This window comes from Phaethon aethereus, assembly GCF_964289735.1.
Source record: "Phaethon aethereus genome assembly, chromosome: 15".
Classification (NCBI taxonomy): domain Eukaryota; kingdom Metazoa; phylum Chordata; class Aves; order Phaethontiformes; family Phaethontidae; genus Phaethon; species Phaethon aethereus.
In genome coordinates, this window is record NC_138591.1 from 5688091 (window position 1) to 5708694 (window position 20604).

At 38.7% G+C, this 20604-nt stretch overlaps 1 protein-coding gene across 1 annotated transcript in view; it reads left to right on the forward strand.

Moving 5' to 3' along the window:
- MAD1L1 (mitotic arrest deficient 1 like 1) overlaps positions 1–20604 on the forward strand; it is a gene marked incomplete at its 5' end in the record, with an annotated part of 375295 nt that overhangs the window by 22893 nt on the left and 331798 nt on the right. The window contains one exon of the mRNA XM_082006803.1: positions 15695–15781. Coding sequence (XP_081862929.1) covers positions 15695–15781 — 87 coding nt within the window. The remainder of the gene's footprint in view (positions 1–15694; positions 15782–20604) is intronic.

A 20604-nucleotide genomic window follows, 5' to 3' on the forward strand; every position in this document is an offset into this window, starting at 1 on the left:
TTGGAAAACGTGTGTGCTCCTGTTTATATGGCTTATGATAGCTGCTGAAGCTAAACATGCTATTTCTCAGTGTCAGTCATTTGACTGCAGTTAGATATTTAAAATAGCTTTTTTCTAAAATATTTGTCTGTTTCTTGTATCCTGTACTGTTCTTTGCAATGATGGTGTGTCTAGGTCAGTAGAGTTTCACAGAATCATAGAATCATAGGATGCCAGGTTGGAAGGGACCTCAGGATCACCTGGTCCAACCTTTCATGGCAAAAGCATGGTCTAGACAGGGTGGCCCAGCGCCCTGTCCAGATGAATATTAAAAGTGTTCAATGTTGGGGAAAAGTTTGGAGGTTACAAATTAAACACTTACATTTGCTTTAGTCAGCCATTCTGTTCTATGTTTTCATGATGGTGAAGTATTTGCCAGAAGTGACTTTCATGGACAGTCTCTAGTACCGTATGATATTAGTAGCTAAGTGTCAGACAAATCTGATAATATACAGTGTTAAAAGAAGTGCACTTTTTTGTCTGAAATTGTAAGGGCTACAAAAGAAACATTTGCCCCTTCAGACTGAAACATCAGAAGGACAGTTACTGAAGTTTTAGCATCCCTATCGGTCCATGGCTTTTGTCAGGGAGATGCTTTTGGAATTAAGTTGGGAATCAGATCTGTGGTCTAGGGGCTAAGTCACTACGTGGAATTTGATGGAATTGTATCTGACAAGAATCTTGCTGATGGCCTCAAATTGCATGTAGGTTTTCATAGTTTTAAGGAGCTGTCTCTCACTAGGTTGTTTCGTACCCCTTCCTGTGCAGGGTAGTTTGGAATAGTTAGGTTTGTGTATGCTGTGCTCTGCATTTCTCCCCCTTGCTGTGCTAGGGGAGTCTAAGGGACGTGGCTGAAATGAGAAGGAAATAACTACCTTCTCCTCCACAAACTGCTGCGTTTGTCAGAGGCAGCTTGAGGGCCCAGGTTGTCTTGCTCTTGTGCAAGAGCTGCAATTCCTTTCTGTCTGAACAATAAGTTTTGTATCTGTTTGTACAGTAATGAACTGCTTTTGTTTCCTTCAGAAATGTGCTCTGCTGTCTGGAGCGTTTCCATTTACAGACAACCCTTGCCAAATTAATTTTATTTAATTATCTCCCAGGGCTAAGCTTGAATACATTTTGTGTTAAATTCACCATTTCTCCCTCTTCTGAACGAAATGGATTTAATATCCTTGTTTAAAATCTGATTAAAACTAAAATTGAGTTTTTTGAAGTCTGATTATCCCATGAAATGGAATTTTTAAACCTAATTATGAATGGATTTGCATACATTTTTAGCACCATTGAAAAGAAAGTTGAAATAAATTTATTAATGAAATCCTCTTCTGCTGTCTCTTTTGGGCCATGACGATTGCTGGAGAGTGGAGGAGGAGGGAAGGCGAGAATAAAACCCCCTCCCTCTTTTGAAATGTCGCCTCCCCCCCCCCGCCCCCCCCATTATTTCCAGACCTGGTTTGACCCTGTCTCATTTTTATTCCTCTGCCACACAGCCCAATTTAGGTAATTCATGGCCTTTCAGAGGGTAACTACACAGTTGAGCTGGTTTCATGTATTTAAAGCTTTTGTGCTTTTTGAAGGGAGGATGTGGGGGAGCAACTTTTATTTCAACTATTATGTTCTTCCCCTTCTTTTCTGAGGTAGCCCTGATACAAAATCAATAGGCAGCTCTCGTTTCTCCTTTCTGCAAAGCTGTATGTTTAAGCATTTATTTTAAGCCTGATTAAAAAAATGGATAGTTTTATAGACCATGGTGGATGTGTACATGGGATTTGTGATTGTTTATGTACTTCCCTGGGTTTGAAGCAAAAAGTTTCTTTGTAGGATACATTTGAATCTCTCACTACAGTAATGGTGCCCATTCCCTCGGGATTTTGGAAGTGGTCCTCTGGAAAAAGGAGTGCCAGTGGAGGATGTATCTGCTTGCTTGACTTCAGCTTTTTGAAGCAGGTGCGAAGAGCAGCAAGATGCCTGTACAGAGGGGTGTTGGTTTCATGTGGAGGCTTGTACTGTTGAACCTTTCTGTATGTTTCTTGCACCGATTGAAAAGTTCATCTTCTTGAACATGTGGCTTGCTTTTTTTTTGTCGGTCATCCTCTTACCCAGGGTTGCAAGAGTACAAAGAGCTCTTTGCACTGCATAAGCATTAGTTGGAAAATTTTAAGAGTGTCTTCACTCTGTTGTATGCTGTGTGCAGATTTTTTTTCTTGTCAAAAAATTACAGCAAATGTGGTAGAAAAAAGATGTTTTGGATATTCAGAAATTCTGGACTTGATATGTGACTCTGCAAAGAGTAAATGCTCAGCATATGGACAAGTGTCTTGTAAGCATTTGCAAAGTTACTCTTGAGCAGAGGGACTTGTTTTCCATATGCTTTTGCTTTTGTTTGAATCCTATCTTTGCAAGGTTACGTACGAAACATAGTGGAGGTATCAAGTTCTAAAAGAAATGTGTAATTCTGGCTCTGTTTCTTTGAGATGCTTCTGAAGTGGGGATATTTATGAGGGAAGCTGTGGTTCAGCAGAGGAAGGAGGATTGAGCTGATGTTGGAGAATGCTTTTAGCTGGCAAATGCTCAAGTTATAAACCAGAATGGTTGAAGTAAATTAAAAATTTTCTCAGTAACATAACAGGAAAACCTGAGTATTCAGACAAGCTTAGGAGGAAAGCAGCTAACTGAGGTAGCTCTGCACCAGTGACTTTAAATTGTTTTGTGGTTTAATGGCTGCAGCTTTCATTTGTGCTTGCTCACTGAAACTACTGTCCAAAGTAGACACCTTTAGCATCCAAGTTATATAATACTTACTGTATAAATAGGACTCCCATTTACACTTGGGTTATGAATGCTTTGCAGCATCTCCCCAATCAAGCTCAAGTGCAATCTGAGGAGTTAAGAATATCTGATGCACCTTTTCCTCAAGTGTGGAGCTGATGGACAAAACTGCAGTCATGCCTGCAATGAGCAGAAACAGGAAGCTGCAGATCCTGCAGGAGCTGGGAGGAGATCTCCAATGGGGTAGACACTGTGAAGACTTCTGAAAGGATGTTTTTTAACTCCATTGTTGTCTGATTGGTTCTGTACTGTTCATTCACCAACGAAAAAGTAACTGGTTGTGAGTAGTCCTGTATGCTGTACGTATAGCGTGATGAAATGGGATCTTGAAGGTAACTGTGCATGCAAGGAAGGATGTGAAAGTGATGTGAAAAAAGGATATTTGTTTCTTTAAATGGAGAGAATAGGTAGCTCTTTCTTTTCTGTGAATACATTTCAAATTTTAGAAGCTGTTTATCATCTATTTTCAGTAGTGCCTCCCCTAGTAGCTTCAGGCTTTGAAAGGGACTAAAACTTGATGATAGCAGTAAGCCAAGGTGGTGTCAAAGTGCTTGTGACACCAATCCAGTCCTTATCTTAATCCCAGTCACAGGAGCCTGTGGCAAAGACACAGGGAAGGCATAATTGCTTTTGGCTGCTCTGGACCTTGTGCTGGATGCAGGCAGCTGAGCTGATGTACCGGTTTGTGAGAGCGAGCTGGCAAAAGGAGAACAGTAATTGCTGAAATGCCACTGTTTACATCTTTAATGCGATTACAATATAGCAGTTCCACTTTCTATGAACAAGTCTTTAAGTCTGCTTCTATTTCCTTCTGACATGAATTATTCATTATTTATGGATGATGGTGATTGGGGTTTGGCTTTCACAGGCAGGTTTGTTATATCCACTTAGCACTGACTGCTTTGGCATGCCCTAGGACTCAGTTATTTTCCCAGCATTTGTTCTTAATGTTCATCATTCTTCTTGATGTTAAAACTTTCAGAGTATGTAATCCAGCTCTGGTTTTGGGAATGAGAGACTGAGAGGGTGGGGTGAGTTGTTTTTTTTCTTTTTTTTTTCTTTTTTTCTTTTTCTTTTTTGTATTTCTTTGTGGTGGGAAGCATAGGAAGAGCTTCTTATTTAAATCTATGCTTATTGCCAAGGCTGAGGGCAACTCTTTTATTGTCACTGTCTGTCAAAGAACCTGGATATGAGGTGCTTTATATTTGTGGCTTGGGAGATTTGGATGTTAAGGAAAGAAAGCAGAATTTCAAAATGAGATGGGATTGATGTGCTCTGCCCTTAAGGGAGAGTAGTTCTGAGGGCTGATGAGATTGGGATTTTGTACTGTCTTCCCCTGGCTGTAATACTGTGGTGCCAGCACCACTGTAGCAACACTTTTTGGGTTTTTCTCTTTTAATGACTTGTGTCATCTGGTTTGTACTGGGGCTGCAATGTTTGAGTCTTGGTATGTCTCATGTTTTTTAGTAGCTGCCTAGAGCTGATGTGTTAATGGTCTTCCATAAAACTTTTGGTCTGAAATGTTATTTGTCCTTCAGTTTGAACATTAAATTTTTAGAAACTTAAAAAAAAAAAGTATGACAGAGAATTACTGCATTTGTTTAAAGTTCTGAAAGCTTTTTTAAGCTAAACAGTTCAAAGAGCACATCTCGCTAATCAGAGGAATATTTTTGCATCCCCGGGGTGGTCACAGTGTTTTAATTGGAACTCGGGGTTCTTTGAAGTCCTTTTTAATCCTCCCTGAGCTGGGGGAGAGGGTTTGAAGGCAGCACTGTAAGTCTGAAATTTCTTCATTTTATTTACATGTGTCTGGGGACGCGTGTAATTCGTTTTCCTGAAGCTAAGCTCACTTGCTGGCTTGTGGACAGCTGAGTGAGAAATGTGCTTCATTAAGTGGGGAGGTCTGAGACAGGCGGTGGGGGGTTATAGATAGTGCGCTCACGTGCTTATGGATTTGTTAAAACCAGTACCTGAGCTACAGGCTCTGAATGGTAAGTGAACTCAGTGGGAAATGATGCGATAGCTAAATGCGAGGCTAGACTAAGCAAAAAGCTAGGATTTAAACTCATGTCCTAGGATTAATTTATTAGTATGGCACTCAAAAATAGTGTTGCATACTGATATTTGACTGCTTTACAAGTTAAGAAACAGAAGATTTAGGGCACAGCTCTTATGTTTGATAGCTTCAAACATCCTTTAAATCAATATGGGGTTAAATTTTCTTACGTTGGAGTTGACTTACAGAGTTTTTTGGGTGTCCTAGTCAGAGCGCTTAAATGTTTTGTGCCCTAGATTCTAAAGTTAAGGCTGCTTTTGGTCTGGTTTCTAGAGAAATCTAGTTTTGTCCTAAAGCGTATTATGCGCTTCATATATCCACCACGAATGGACCCTCAGTGGTAGCTGGTGGCTTTTGTACCATCTTAATACAAATAACTTGTAGGAATATGCTGCTGACAACACAAGCATTTTCCTGAAGCGTTTTCTACTTTATTTGTTCCACTGTTGATTTTCATGTTAAGTATCATTTATCAGCCGTGTGTTTTCAGTATTTCAGTAAGGTTTTTAACCTCCCACATTTGCTGAAACTAGGATCTTCCACTTTTCTGCTTCTGCCAGAGGTGAGCCCTCTGCTGTGAAAAGCTTTGAAATAATCTTTCCTTGGGTTTGGGTAGTTTTTAATTAATTGAAGCAACTGGCTTAACCTTAATCTTCTGTCTGAAAGAATAACTTAGTATTCCAGGTGAACATGTAAGCAGTATGCTTTTCATTCTTTCTAAAATTATCATCATAAATTTACTTGTGACTGATGTTGTTGGATGATATTAATAAAACAGTTAAAATAACTTTTACTCTAGTTTAAAGTTGCAGTTTGAAGTGCCATTCCTGCCATGAGCTTGAAGAGGTATGTGATTGTAATCAGAAGTAAATAAGAATAATATATGGAATGTCAAATCACTTTTATATAAAGTAGCTGAAAATATTGTCTGGACTCTCACAAGGACTTGTAGGCAGTCATTATTAGTATTTCCTCTTGCTCAAGATTAGGGATTTTGTGTTACTGCTGGCTAATATTTTCAGCTGATAAGACTCTGGGAAAACAATGTGATCCATAAAGATGTTGAAGACAATACAAGGACTTAGATAAATTAATATTTTGCAAGGATTATCTCAGACAGATGTCAAAAGAACAAGACTATCAATTTAGTGAAATGTGTAAAGTAGTCACATATACATATATTGTCAGTACCTGGCCTTGGTTACAGTATTAGCTCCCTTTCTTATCAGATGGAAGCCCTGGTTATCTGTAAAAATGATGTCTCTGTGTTAGTAATTTCCATGTGGGTAGAAGTTATGCCAGAAGGGTATGTTGGAAACATGTGAGTTGTGGGGGTGTTCTTGTTGGTTGTTTTGTTGTTGGTGGTTGCTTGTGTGCCCCCCCCCCCCCCCCAAAAAAAAAAAAAGCAGCAGCTGATGTTGTCTATGATTTCTAGGCTGGTCAGAGTGTCTCCAAATGTCTTGGAAGGGACCTACCAGAACGGAACTGGCAGAGGTTCAGCAAAATTATGTCAGGATTACTAACTCCAGTCTGTTTATTCGCATAAACTTTCTTGCGTAATTTGAAAGCTGAGGAGTTATATTTTTAACCTGAGATCCTTGTATTGTAACCAGCCATCCCTGCTGGCCCTCAGAGGAGTGAGGAGCAAGTTTCTGAACTAGCTTTTAGTCATTGACATGAAATTTAGAAAGAGAAGCTTCTGCCTGATCTTCTGGAAGTTCAATTTATTTCCTTTATTTTGGCGTCAGGACACTTGCCCAGCATTGTGTAATCCCACTAATTGGCCTGCAGTAGTTTTCAGGGTTTCTAATGATCCTCTGTTGAATGAGATCTCTTTTGAAAGATAGAACATCTCTCTATTCAGACTTTGTTTGCAATGAGCGTGTCTTTTTGTATTTCAGTCTGTGGTTTTCAGATATTAATTCTTTGTTTATGATTACTTACAGTTGTCCAAATGCCTTGAAAATCTTTATGATACCCATGTGGTTTGAATAAATAATTGGTATTCTGCTGGGATTCTGTTCTTCAGATTAGTCTGATTTACCTCCCCAGCTCCCTTGCGAAGCCTTCATTTTTCACAGCAAATAGTTCACATTATCCTCTCTGCCCAACTCTAGACTGTCACGATGATTGTTCCAACTCCATTGACAAATGGAAACTGTAGGAAAAACTACCCTAGTTATGACTCCCTAAAATAAGTAATTTTATTAATTTCATGACGTTATTCCTCCTTTAGCTGTTTTTTTTCATCAAGTTAAGTTCATCATGGGGTAAAAGACTTAAAATAGCTTTTTATGCTGCTTCAGTAAAATGAAACATTACATTATTAAATGTGTTTACATTTTGTGCTCAAAATCTTAAGGGCAGTAGGTATGAAACTATATGCCACAATAATTTCCTTTCAGCAGCATCATTAATATATAATTACATTCACGAAATCAAATTGCAAATTGAGAAAAAACATTTGCTGCTTTAATTGTAAAGATTGTGCTGATATTTACTCTAGTATTTGAGCAGCAACAGCCATTTTTTAAAATCCTTTATGATCATTTCCAACTGTACTACTTTTGTGCTACTGCTGGTAAATAGCTTTTAGAAGCTTGTGTGTTTTGGTTTTTTTCTGCTTAATCTCTGATCTGTGTTGGTGTTTTTGGGGAAAAGTTAAGCAAAAAGAACTGTTATCCACAGATGCCATCCTAGAGCCTTGAACAGTTCAAGGCTATAATTGGTTTAGAATTTCAAACTAATTGTGAATGAATCCTTAAGGTACTTAAGGATTGCCCTCCTTAATAGAGGATTTTTTGTTTTTTTTTTTTTTCTTTAAGAGATGGAGCAGTGATGAGAGACAGTAAAAAAAAAAATAGAGATGAGTGGGATGGAGAATGCAGTGCTGTGAGAATGCTGTTGTAGAAAGTCTCTGTTGCTAGAGACCAAGGATTTTCCTTGCATCATACCAAACAATGGTTTGAAAAGCATTCCAAAGTCACTGGCTCTTATGGATTAGTAAGTACAATAGGTTTGTTATTCTTCCTTGATAACCTGAAAAAGGGAAGACCTTAAGAAGTGTTTGTTTCTTATATCGGAAGAACATAGGATGCAGAATATTTAATAGCTTTGGATATGCTCCATGTTTCTTGAGCTGTATATCAAATGGCTTATTGTTGCCTTTATAAACGGTTTCATTTTACGTAACTGAGTTTAAGCTACATTAAAATTCTTTTGTGTTGCAGCATGATTGAAACATGTGGACTCTCACTTTTTTTCCTGTGGGATAAGGCATAGCAATGCATGCTGCAAGAAGGAATTGATTTCATCTTCATCATACTACCGAAAAGATTGGTGTTTTGGTTTTGTCTAAGGAGAGAGTCAACAACAGGGCATGGCAAAGCATGCTTTGATTGTTTTGAAAATGTCAAGTGCAAGTAAGAATTTTAGAGTCAATAATTTTTTTTTTTAATTTATTCCTTTTTTATGCTACAAATCATTAGCTTTTGTGCCAAAAAGACCAAAGAATGGCAGCTGAGTAGAGTGGAGAGCAAAACATGCTTTGCTGCAGTCGTACAAGTGGTCAGCCTTTGTGCTGTAATGTGAAACAGCAGAGCAATTAAAGGACACCCCGGTGGGTGAGCAGCAGTACAAATTGAGCTTCTGTGAGGATATACTTGTCATCAGTAAGAGCTCAAGATAGGTTATTCTGTTTTTCTAGTTAACTCTCTGTTTCCCTTGCTACTTCTGTGCTTTCTCTGCAGTAGTACCTATTTTTTGTATGTTTAAAGCATAGGTTAGTTTTGGCTCTTAATGAAGTCTAATCTTGACAGTACTAAGACAAATCTTTGAGAGATAGCATACAAGTATTCATCCAGTCCAAAAACCAAAACGATGACATGATTGTGGATCTCTTGCAGCGTAGGTAGCCTGGACTAATACTTCTCACCAGTTTGAGAGCCAGACTGACAGCTCACGTGTCTCACCCTTGAGCCCCATTACTTTTTCGATGTGGCTGATGTTACCTGACTCGGAGTGTAGCACTGTAAGCTCAATGAGAGCTTGAGGATATGTTTTGATGAGAAGACAGCTGAGACAGTTAACAGCTTCTTGTTGAAAGGGGGAATTTCAGCAAGCTCATTCAGACCCGATTTCAGTGGCAGAAAATGGAACCAAGCAAAGCCAGTGACTGCCACTTCAGTGGCAGCAGGCACTTAGATTTGCTCGGCTGCTCTCACCAAATTGCACCCGGAAAAGAGAAACCTGGAAGTCTACAATGATGATTTGTGTGAGCTGGACATCTTTTGGGAAGGCAATGCTGTCTGGGCTTGCCATGTAAAAAGCTCAGCCATGTGCTCTAGCACTTTTTTAATCCAACTATAGAAAATTGCTTTTGTTTCACCGGGACCTCTCAAAGCTGTAAATTGCATGTCATGTGATTCACTATGCAATGACCTGACTTCTGGGTGAAGGTTAAAAAAAAAGGTGACCATTTTTGTCTTACCGTCCAAATCAGCGTGTTTGATACTACTATGTATAACATTCCCTTTCCTTGGTCTGTTAAAGCCTTTCACTTGTAAAGGTTACATTCAACTACGCAATGTGTGTGCTTAGGAAGTTTCTGTGGTTTGTTCTGTGCTTGCTGTTAGAGTAGTGGTAGGGATGAGAAAGAAGTTTGAAATGTTGAAATGCCCGCCAAATGATTAATTTTTTCAAAAGTAAGATTAATTTTATCTTAATTGAGCTTAATTAAGATAATTTATTTCTTAAATATAGCTTTAAAGTAGAAATGAAACTTGAAAAACTAGTTGTTATGATGCTGTATTGTTAACTTTGGGCAGAAAAAAACTTTTTTCATTAAAAGCCAAAAAAGTCTATTGGCTGGAATCTAGGATAGTTTTCTTTCTTTTTTTATTTCTTTTCCCCTCTTCAAATTATGACTTGATTGGATTAATTGCTAATTTTGCAGTTGCTTCAAAAGAGATATATCAATTGTCTTTAGAATTGTCAAGACGCTTATAAACACTTAAGATGCTTTGTTACAAATAAGTTGTTCTGCTTCAAGTGGTTAATGGGAACATTTGCTTTGGTAAAGAGCAATTGCATTTGTTGATTCTATCTGTACACAGTTATGAGGTTTCTTTTCTAAATGAAGGGAACCTCAGAAGCTGAGATTGCTTATTGCTTTCAGTTTACACTTCGGATTTCCTCAGTTAACTTTGTACGTAAATATTAAGCATGCAATTTATAGGAGAAACGGTGTAATGTATACCTTAGTTTTACTTTTTTGACAGCTCTTGGCACCTTAATTTAAATAAAGGCAAGTGATTGCTCTTTAAAACATTTTAATCAATGTTACAAAACACTAAACGTGTCCTAATTGTCTAGGAAATTTTGAGAATTTATTTTTGTGAACAATGTGTGTAGCAGATTCCTTACCTTGTGGTTTAGTTAATACAGTTAGCCATTGAAAGGGAGGATGTAGGCATAAAGACAAGTAGGTGCAACTACCTGGAGTGGAGCTTGAAGGGGCTTTTTTTCAAGAGAACTACTGTTGTGAAACTTAACTCTCAGAACTTCCAGGCCTGAACACCAGATTTTAGTGGCAATATTTTCCTTTAGTCTGGTGAAGGGGACCTAAGGTGCGCTCCCAGGGAGGTGATACATAATTCAAGAGGAAAGGGATGTTGAGCAAGTTGCAGTTTTCTGATACAAACTTTGAGTTAATGTGACCAAATTGAACTTAGGGACTCAGTGTTGCTGTATTTTGGGAAGTCTGTATGTGCTGTTGTGATTACTGTTATTTGCTGTACTTTCTTGAAGGGCAAGTCATCACAGGAACTGAGCTGCTTTTGGGCTTGCTGGGGAAGCTTAAGAAATAAGCGGGAGTTCTGTAAACCAGAGATAGGGGAGTTAAAGCAGTTGTAGAGCTCAAATATACAAAAAGGATGTTTGGGGGACTCGCTTCAAACATACAGGAAGACTATTACAGGCATTCCACAACCTTTCTAATCACACAGAAATATTTAAAACAACTAACATGTCTTTCCCGAAATCATCTGTTGTTGTTGTGTTATCGTTCTGTGTTTGTTCTTCAGATGCTGTTGTTTTCCTGCCTAGGAAGAAGATTAAATTCCTGTTTAAAAGTAGAAAAGGTCCTTCTTGGGAAGAGGAGAATTTCAAAATCTTGCATTTCTTATACATAGTATAGAAACAGATAAGGGACAAAATCTTTTATACTTTAAGAAGACTGCCTTTACCGTCCACCCCTTCCCTGCCCCCCAAACCTGGAAATTTTTCTATTTAAAAGAAAGAATATGATGTGCTCTCCCTTTCTGTGCCTCTTTCTCTTTAAATGCTTCTGTCTCTGGTCTTTGTCAGTTAATTACATTTAAGTGTAAAACAGTTTATGGATCCACCTCAAATGCCATGGCAAAAACCTGGGAATGTTCCATTTCAATTTAATATGGTTTAATTGAGACAACCAATTCTGTATGATTGTATATTCATACTGAATTAAAACTATAGAAAGAAATGTTAACAGACTTCCAAAACCAAGTAATTCTGAGTTATTTAGTATTGTGTGTTTATTCGTTTGCTAGTTTCAAGCAAATTTCATTAAAAAAAAAAAGGCAGTGAAGAACTTGGTCCTCCCAACAGAGTTGACTAAGTGCCTGTTCTTCTATTTAGTTTTACTTTTGTCTTGCACTTCCATAGTTAAAATTTAATGTCAGATATCTAGCTGCAATCAAACCTCTTCCTTTGCTGTGAATTTTGAAACATTTTATAGAAGCAGTTAGAAGTTGACTTCTAGGTGTGAGTTTTTTTGTGGTTCCGTGGGCTCCATCATTACATGGGGAAGCAAGCTGTCTGCAGGTTTGCATAGTGACAGTGCAGAAAGAAGCAGCTTCTCAGAAAGGGAGTTCTTGCTATATTTATGTAAGGATAGAATTTCAAACTTCCCTCAAGTAGCAATGGTGATTCAAGTAGTGTTGTTAAGATATATTGTCAGGCAGATTCTCTTAAAGCAGACTTCTTGGCTTTTTAATACCGTTTTTCATATCAACTGCTCCATAAAGGAGCTTTAGCAGAAATTATACACAGCTAGCCCATCAGGCAAAGGCTCTCAAGGCCGGAACATCTTGAGGTCTGTTGGGATGCTGACAAATTTCTCTCTTTGAGGCATTGTTTTCAGAAAGTTGTGAAATGAGAGGGCTGTTTACAGCAATGAGGGCTGGTGTGTATTTGCAGTGCTTTGGGAGTTGACCATTTCTCCTCAAATGGAAAGTTCGTCTGATTTAATTTCATTGTGCATGCACTGTCATTCCTCTGCTTGGAACTGTCTAAATTTGGCTTTTGCCAAATTGTGTGTGATGGGATGTAGACCTGAAACAGGCTTTGAAACCTCTCAATAAAGGTATTTGACAGCAGAGTGCATCCAAGGGGTATCTTTCTCTGTGATCACCTGACATGATTTAGTTTTACAGAAAGTGAACTCTTCTTTAAAGGGGGTTAATACCCATTGACTTTATTTTCTGTTATATATCTATGCTGCTTTACTTTAAAAAAAAAAAAAAAGTATCTAATGCCAATAAAACATCCTCCAGAAATAAGTATAAACCTAAAGCTGCCAATTGCTGAAACTGAGATTGGAAGCTGATTGTTGATTTGAATTGCTGAACAGATGAGGATGATTGTTTTTTATTGGAAATCTGTCGGTAGCTATCATTGCTAGAAATCTGTGGCTTTTATAATCCCATCTCATTTTACTATTGGATTAATTTCAGTTCTCTGTCTCAGCGCTAATACATTATCGTATGAATTTATGAGAAAATGAGAAAAAAATCAAGGCAAATATACTCTTTTGTGCATTAAAAAAAAAAAATCTGTGCAATTACTTCATTGATGCAGGGACCAAACACTTGTGTTGGGGGCTGGCACTCAGCATGGCAAGAGATGCCTGATACCAACTACCCTTGTGATAAATCTGCTATATTTAGTGGAATTATGAGAGGCTTCGAACTGCCTTTTTCAGAGCTTTGTTGACTTGGCATTAAATTTTACAAAGATTGTCCATGTTGAAATCAGTGTGTCTGCTTACAGCTTCTTTTTGCCAAAAAGCTAAGCATACCCAGTCCCTTTCTGTCTGTTGTTTTCTATTTTTTGGCTTCTGGTGACTCTAGTGGGTGAAAGATGGTGAAGTGGAAAAGGAAACATAATTTGTAATTTTTTTTTTTCCTCATAAGCACTAATAGAAAGTTGCCTCTATCCTTAACTTATATCTGGATTTTTCTAGTTAGAAAGTACTGTGAAAGAGAACATCTACCTCCTTAATTCATGGGAAAAATTTGAGTCAGAAGTCCACTTCCTGCAGATAGAAGCTAATGAACCCATGTTGAAATCAGACTATAGCTTTATAGACTTCTCTTGTAGGTTTCTTGCTGTTGTCTTTTTGGGTGGTGTTGTCTTCCTGTCCCCTGCCGTGTCGCGTGTCTCTCCCCTCTGCCCCGTACACATTGTGGAGCATGTGAAACCAACTGTCTTCCACTTTCTGGCATGTGTTATCATTTAGTTCTCCATTTATATAGCAGTAGAAAGAACCTGAGTCCTCCAACTTGGAGAACAAAGAGCAGTGTTAGATTTGAGCTCTTCAGAGCGGAGATTCCAGGAAACCAGTGTTGTTTTCCCCGTGCTCTTGAGTTTTATGGAGATGTGGCTTGCATCAGACTGGGTTGAACTAGTTCTCCAGTGTTCGCTCTGATGCCCAGCCATTAAGTAGCCCTCAGTAAAGAGATGGGTAACTGCTTAAATAAAGAATCCCTTCAGGCTCAGCTACAGGAGTTTGAAGTGTGTTATCTAGTGCTGCAACACATTTGAAAACCCAGGTGCATGTTGGCTTAAAATTGACTTGTGTCTGCTACCAGAATTTGAATCTTGGATGTTTTTCTCAAGTCATCTCCAGGTTGGTGTCTTGGTTTCTTCTCATAGTTTTCTTGACTATTGAGCGTGATGTTTTCGAAGGATAGTGTTTCATCCTGTTCTGACAGATTTCTTTGCCATAATACATGTCTGCATTGTCTGAGGGAGACCACATCCATCTGTTTTATTATATATAGACTGTTAAGACTTGCATGTAACACAAGTGCTATTAGAAGCTTCAAAAGTTTCTGCTGAGGAAGGCTACAAGTGTGCAATTCTGGAAGCTAAAAGCAGGAACCTTTGAAGTGGGATTACTGGAATTGAATCCTGACTATCTACATAGTCTCAGTGTTTAACTGATTTTCATTGGGCTAGAAGTGACAGATGATTAAAGAGAAAAAGTGATGCCTTTTCTGTATGTGAATAGTTGGTTGAAAAGTGATATCATCAGGGAAGTGACTTCTTTAGACCTAGATTCACTCAGAATCCCAATGGTCAAGCTAGAGGCACATCTACCTAGTCGAATTTTGGAGTGGTAGGACCCTCTTTCCAGGTCTGTAGTTGAATAATGTAAAATCTGTCCAGGCTTGATTTCATCTGCCAGTAACAGTGAAGCCTTGATTTGTATCTTGGGGGACACAACAGAATAGGTTTCTACAGATTTAACTTCTGCAAAACTGGCTTCCCACTTGCTCGCTGTGAAAAAACCCATTCAAGGTTTGGGTCAGTCTTCTCCTTTGCGGGTGATGCCTCTTACTGTAGCCAAAAGATGTACCTAGTACATACTGTGATGCCCTTTCCAACTTCCTTTCCTTTGAGAAGTGTGATACAGGTGCTTCTCTTTTGGATGGGAAATTGTTTCTGGTTGCTCAAGGGAAAAGTATTTTTGTATTTTTTCATAAGCTGCCTTCATTTAGAATTGAATCTCTCTTACGCTCACGATTTAAAGAGAGGTCTCCAAAAAGAACAGTTGTCTCCTGCAGAGACTGATGTGGAATAGTGGTTTCTGGGACTGCCAGACTGGAGTTATCTTATTCCACTAGCTTTAAGAATTTGTCATGGGATTCGATGGAAAAATAAACCTATTCCTGACAACTGCAGAGCTGTTACTAGCAGATCTGTAGAAATCTTTGATCTCTTTGACAAGTAAAGGTTGTCAGAGTGGTATCTGAAGTGTTATCTAGAGCTCATGGAAATTTTTTTTTTTATGGCTCTGGAGTCACTGCTTGTATGAAGGACTCTGAAGTCAGCACAGTGGTAATTGTGTTGGAACACTGCTTTGAGTGACCTGGGATGTAGCTGAACCTCTATACTCTCAGAGGTTATTCAGCAGTAGCCAGTTGTTGAATTGTACCTTCTTGGTAATGATCCTTCAGTTATGCTCCACTGACGCTCCGCAGTGGAGTAGCAATTGCAGTAATGCTGGGTGTGCTTTCCACTGTGCGTTTGTGTTGAGCACTAGGATGGGGAGGTTGTGAACACCTATTCTTAGATATGTTTAAAAGAAAAAAAAGTATATATGTTTCTGATAAGCTGTTTGTTCATCTGGTACGAATGTTTATGCAGGCTGCTTGCTTTAGAGTTGGGTCTTGCTGGCTTTACAGCTCTAGAGTTTTTGGGTTGAAGTGAATGGTGGTGAGATGCTGAGGCTTGGATGATGGTTACCGCATACAGGAATGCTTGAGTAAAACAAGCTTTTGTGTCTGCTACCCAGGATGCAGCCCTGTGTTGTTTTAAGGAGCTGCAGCAACTTTGGCCTGGTCAAATTGCTTTGTCTGCTTTTTGTGAGACTTTTTTTATGGTCATGAATGGAACAATTTTAAACAATGATTTATTAAAAGTTTCTGTTTTGTTTTAATTGTGTAGGACACCGGATGATCTCTCAAGGCAAATTGTGGCCCTGCAGCAACGGGAGCTTGTGCTGAAAGAGCAGAACTCTACCATCACAAACAGGTAAGTGATACCAATAGTGAATGCTGGTAGGAAGACACTGCTATATTAAAACATACATAAAGAAAACAAGGACTACAGCCTGAGAGGATGGCTTTTTAGATCTCCCTGCTGCTCAGCTGAGCCTTCTTTGCTAGCACTGTCTTTCCTGTGTTGAAGAAGAGTTTTTTTGCTTAAATCCTTGCAGGAGGAAAAAGATGAAGAACTGTGGGACAATGTGATGAAGAGTTTATTCAGCTTTATTTTATGAGCTAAAGTATTTGCAAGGAGAAGTAAGCTGCTTTCCCAGACCATCTCATCTGGACAGGGAATGTCACAGCAAAATGTGCAAAGTAGTCATCTGGGTATGGGAAGGGAGTAAGAGCCCTGAGGACTGTCATTTGACTGCTTCAAGGACCAGTTTGTATAGATGGTGGTGTAAAAGTATGTTTGCAGTTTTGGTGGCAGAATATTGCCAGGCTTTGGGAGGAGCAGTCTATTTATAGCGTGTGTTATGTATTTGAAACTAGAGGGTGTTTAAGCTGTTGTCCTGGTGTGGGAGTGAATATCTAACAGGAACATGAATTTGTTTGCCAGGACTTAACTTCCCAGACATAGCATTTCTTCACACATTCCATATTGTGCCAGAAAGTGCTTCTCATTGTCAGTGCACATATTCTTGCTTCCCACATTTTTATTTCCTCACATTAGGAACCTGTTGTCTGTTCTTGTTAAAAACAATACTTCTATCTTTCAGAAAGGCTTTTGGACTGTTTGCGTTGTCAAGGTGTTAGCTGACTTGTCTAAGCAATGGAAGTGTGGAGAATTTCAACCTTTGGTGTAAACCTGTTGAATGTAAAGTAGTCAAATACTGTGTAATTGAGCACTGGACAAGCAAGCTTAGTTTGTCTTGGGCTGCATTTGCTAATGTGTCTCCTGAGGTATGTGGTAGATTTTGGTTCAAGAGACAATCGTGTCCTGGACTTTGCCTTACTGGGCAGGATTCAAGCTGGGTGTTAAAAGCTTCGTGTGTGTTGCAACTGTTAACGAAACTGTTTAGTTAGTTGTAAAATTGTTAGCCAAGTGTAAATTCCCATGAGTGCAGCTGGGCAAATTGTTCTGTGGGTTTTGCTAAGAAGTTTAAAGGGGGGGGGAAAAGTCTCACCAGTATAAAAAAGACATTTAATATATTAAAAAGAAACCAAGCAAACCCTCAAACCCACAATTGATTAAATGATCAAATAAAAGAATGATGGCAGTGTTTGAGTTATTGATTATTTTTTTTCAGGCTGCTTCTCTCAGCCTGTCAGAGAAATGCTTTTTCTAAATTTATTAATGGCCAAAGGGAATCATCTGTTGAAAAAGCAGCCTTTTGGTGGTGCCTTTTCATGCTGGATGTAATTGTGCCAATTTAGTTTAAAAATAAAAACATGATTAAGATTACTTTTTGATTTCAAATGAAATGGGCTGTAAAGCTGCTTAAATTAAAACTCTAACATTTTCTTGATGCAATGCTGTGTGTCATTTCCAAAACTGGTAATTTCAGCTTTCTTCTGTCACATACCTTATTCTGCATTAAAATGTAGGCAATAAGATGCATTTTTAAAAACCTTTCATTACAGATGATTTGAAAGTTCCCCCCGGAGAAGGTCTTGAATCTTTGGAAATAAAACCTTGTTAAGGAAGCAAATCTAATTTTCTCTTTTCCCTGAATGACATCCAGATTTAGCTGATGGTCTTCTCTCTTATTTGTTTCATAATTGTGTTCAGAATGGTCTGTGCATTATAGTAACTTAATATGTGATCATAACTCCCTCTAGTGATTGAGCCCAGCACTTATTCAGCTTTCTATTGTTTTTTTAGCTACAGGTTCTTTTGCCTTTAGTTGAAATGTCTTAAGTGTTCAGTAAAGATAGTGCTATGTTTGATTTATAAAGTCGGTGGTTATGAGCAATGTGCAGTACAAAGGCAAAAGAATTTTTTCTTATCCTAAGAAACTTTGATTAATTTTCTCATTAAAATGAATGGTTTGGTAGATGCTTAAGAAAAGATAATCAGAAGTTGGCATCTGAATTTATTTTTTGGCAATGAAGTGGAGAATCACGGGTAGTCCTGGCTTCCCTGTTGCTATAGTGCAAAATTCAGCTTAGTAGAAGAGATCTGAGTGTGGTGTTGAAGATGGTGATACAACCCTCTTTCCTAAATGGCTGATAGTGAGTCTGTGCACAGTGAATGTATGTTTGGTCATCAGTGAGCTTATAAACACAGGCAGAAGAGTGCCCGGAAGGGTTTTTTGCAAGCCAAGTATTTTTTTTCTCAGTCTTTACACTGCAGTATTCTTACTGTGTTTTTTATTCCCAGTGATAGTACATTTCCCACGTTGTTTAGTGACTGTGATAGACACTTGCCAGCTATATTTGGCTCACAACATGACAAATAGTCCCCAGTTTCTTTTTGATAAGAGGAGATGCTTGGTAGTGAAGCAGGAGTTAATCGCTAATGTAGTGGAATATGAGCAGAACTTGACTTCAGAAAACAAGCCAGGCATGGAAAAGATATCACAAGGGAACAATTTGCTGTGTAAGGTCCCATCCGTTTCTGTAAAACTGGAGACAGATCTTAGCTCAACTGCCTGTCATGTCCCTTAGCTGATCTAGAATGGAGAGTTACGACGTACAAACACACTGGTAACAACATTTTCCAAATGGCATATGGCTTCACTAAGCAGACTAAATTTATTTTGTCTCATCCTTCCATTCTTGAACTGCTTTCCATTCATTACTGTATATTTTTTAGAGACAGTGTTTCTGTTATTAAAAAGGCAATAGAGGTCATCACACCACAAAATGGCTCCATCATTACAAATCAGCCTTTGCATTGATATTCCCCCTGCTTCCAGCTTGGGGATCTGAAGCGCAATCTGTGTTTTGTGTAACCCGTGCAATTGCCAGTGTCTCGGGGCCTCCCGGAGATCAAACAATGATGCGTATCATATTTGCTGTATCACCGATTGGATGCTTTTAGACACAGAACAACAGGACTGAATTTCCCGAACAGTGGGTTTAAATCAATTTCTTTTAATGGTGATTGTTTACATGTTTGAGTTGTGTAGACTCCTGTGGAGCTTGCTATTTTTGCTAGGGAGGAAAAACCTTCCTGTGGTGCTAGCATGGGGAAGGAGGAGAGGGTCACTCTTGCACTGCACACATAAGCAGGCACTCCTTTCTCCTCGTCGCAGCTCCAGGACTGCTGAGTAATGTAGCTGGAAGTGCCATTAACAGCGCGTGATGGAATCTCACTGCTGGTTTGGAGTGTGTTGCTGCAAGTTGTGTAAATAGAGTAAATTATACTTCCAGCAGTAGCAGCGGGAAGTATTGTGGAGCTCTAACTGCAGAACAAAGATAACAATCCAAAGGTTTAAAGGCTCAAAAGATGATTGCTTAGGGCCACTTTGATAGCATGAAGTGTACCTGCTCTGCTGCTTAGGAAAAGGTAATGAAGGAAAGGTGTTAGTGGGTGAGTTTAACCATGCAGCCATCAGTAGCTTAAGCACAGTTTTTCCCTTCAGAGTGTGAATGCTATAGGCGTGGTGTGTTGAAATCTTCTTTTCCAGGAAGAGTTGATAGTTGTAGCTTGTAATATGGAGAGTTGGCCAAGCGGTTTATAAGCTTTTGTCTTACGGAAAAATGATGTAGTAGGTACAGTATTTTTTTAAGCAGGAAAAGATGCATATTTATTTTTCCAGCATTCTATCTGCATATTTGAAGTCTTTGGAGAGGTTTCTTAAAACAAACCTGGCAAAGCATGCTAGAATTTGAAATGTAGGGGAAAAATCCCTTCTCATCAGTGTTGTCCTCTGACATGGCTGAGCATGAAGGAATGATGCTGCTTACAGTTTGATCTTTGCTTCAATTCTGAAAGACAGGCTATGAAAATGTACTTTCTTGGTTACTTGTGGTCCTTCCCAAAGTGATAATTTCTTTTCTACTTTCGTTCTTGCTGTCTAAGTGTAATATTGACTTTGAACCATTGAGGTATCTTGTAGAAAGTCAAATACAAGGAAACACATAGGTGAAGTTAGTACTGAGCAGGATGAAGGACATACAGAAAAGCAGAAGAGCAGTAAATCTTTCGTTCTCGTGTTTGGATCCTGTAGCTGATGGCTTGTTCCCATCACCTAGTGTCAGAAAACCAGCCATGTTTTTTGACATGTGGTTTCATATGTGAAAAGGGATAGATGGAAAATATTTTTTTCTAACATATTCTTCCTCCAAGTGCTCACAAAGTTCTGCTAAGAGGCATGGTTGTTTACCACCTTTATTCATGTAAACTCACATAAAGCTGATTTACTCAACCAACCTGCTGTGTGTGTTGTTGCTTAAAAAATGAAATAAAAACCTAAACCATTGAAGGCTGGGGAACGTAGATTGCAAACTGAATGGAAAATGCATCTGAGTTGGGCAGCAGGGATTTTTTTAAAATAAAAATCCAATGAATGAGTGATGATAAGCCCTGAACAGTCCATCTCCATAAGTGCTGTTAGCTCAGAAGTGTGTTGTAAATCTATTGCTCATCTTCTCTTTTCCTTGGATGTCCCAAGGAGTGTCAGTCACAAATATAAATAGAGCTTGTCAGACTTCTACCCCTAATCTTCTGGAAAGTTGGACAGAAGTTTAATTACAGTGAAATGTCTTTTATCTGACAGAGAGAAGTGCTAGCTTTTTGATAGGCTTTATGAGTTATTTTGTGATCAAAAGAAGCACTTAATGTCTAACACAGGACAAGGTAGGGATTTTTTTTTTCGTGTTCATCTATATGGCATATTGCACCTTGATTTATATGTGGAG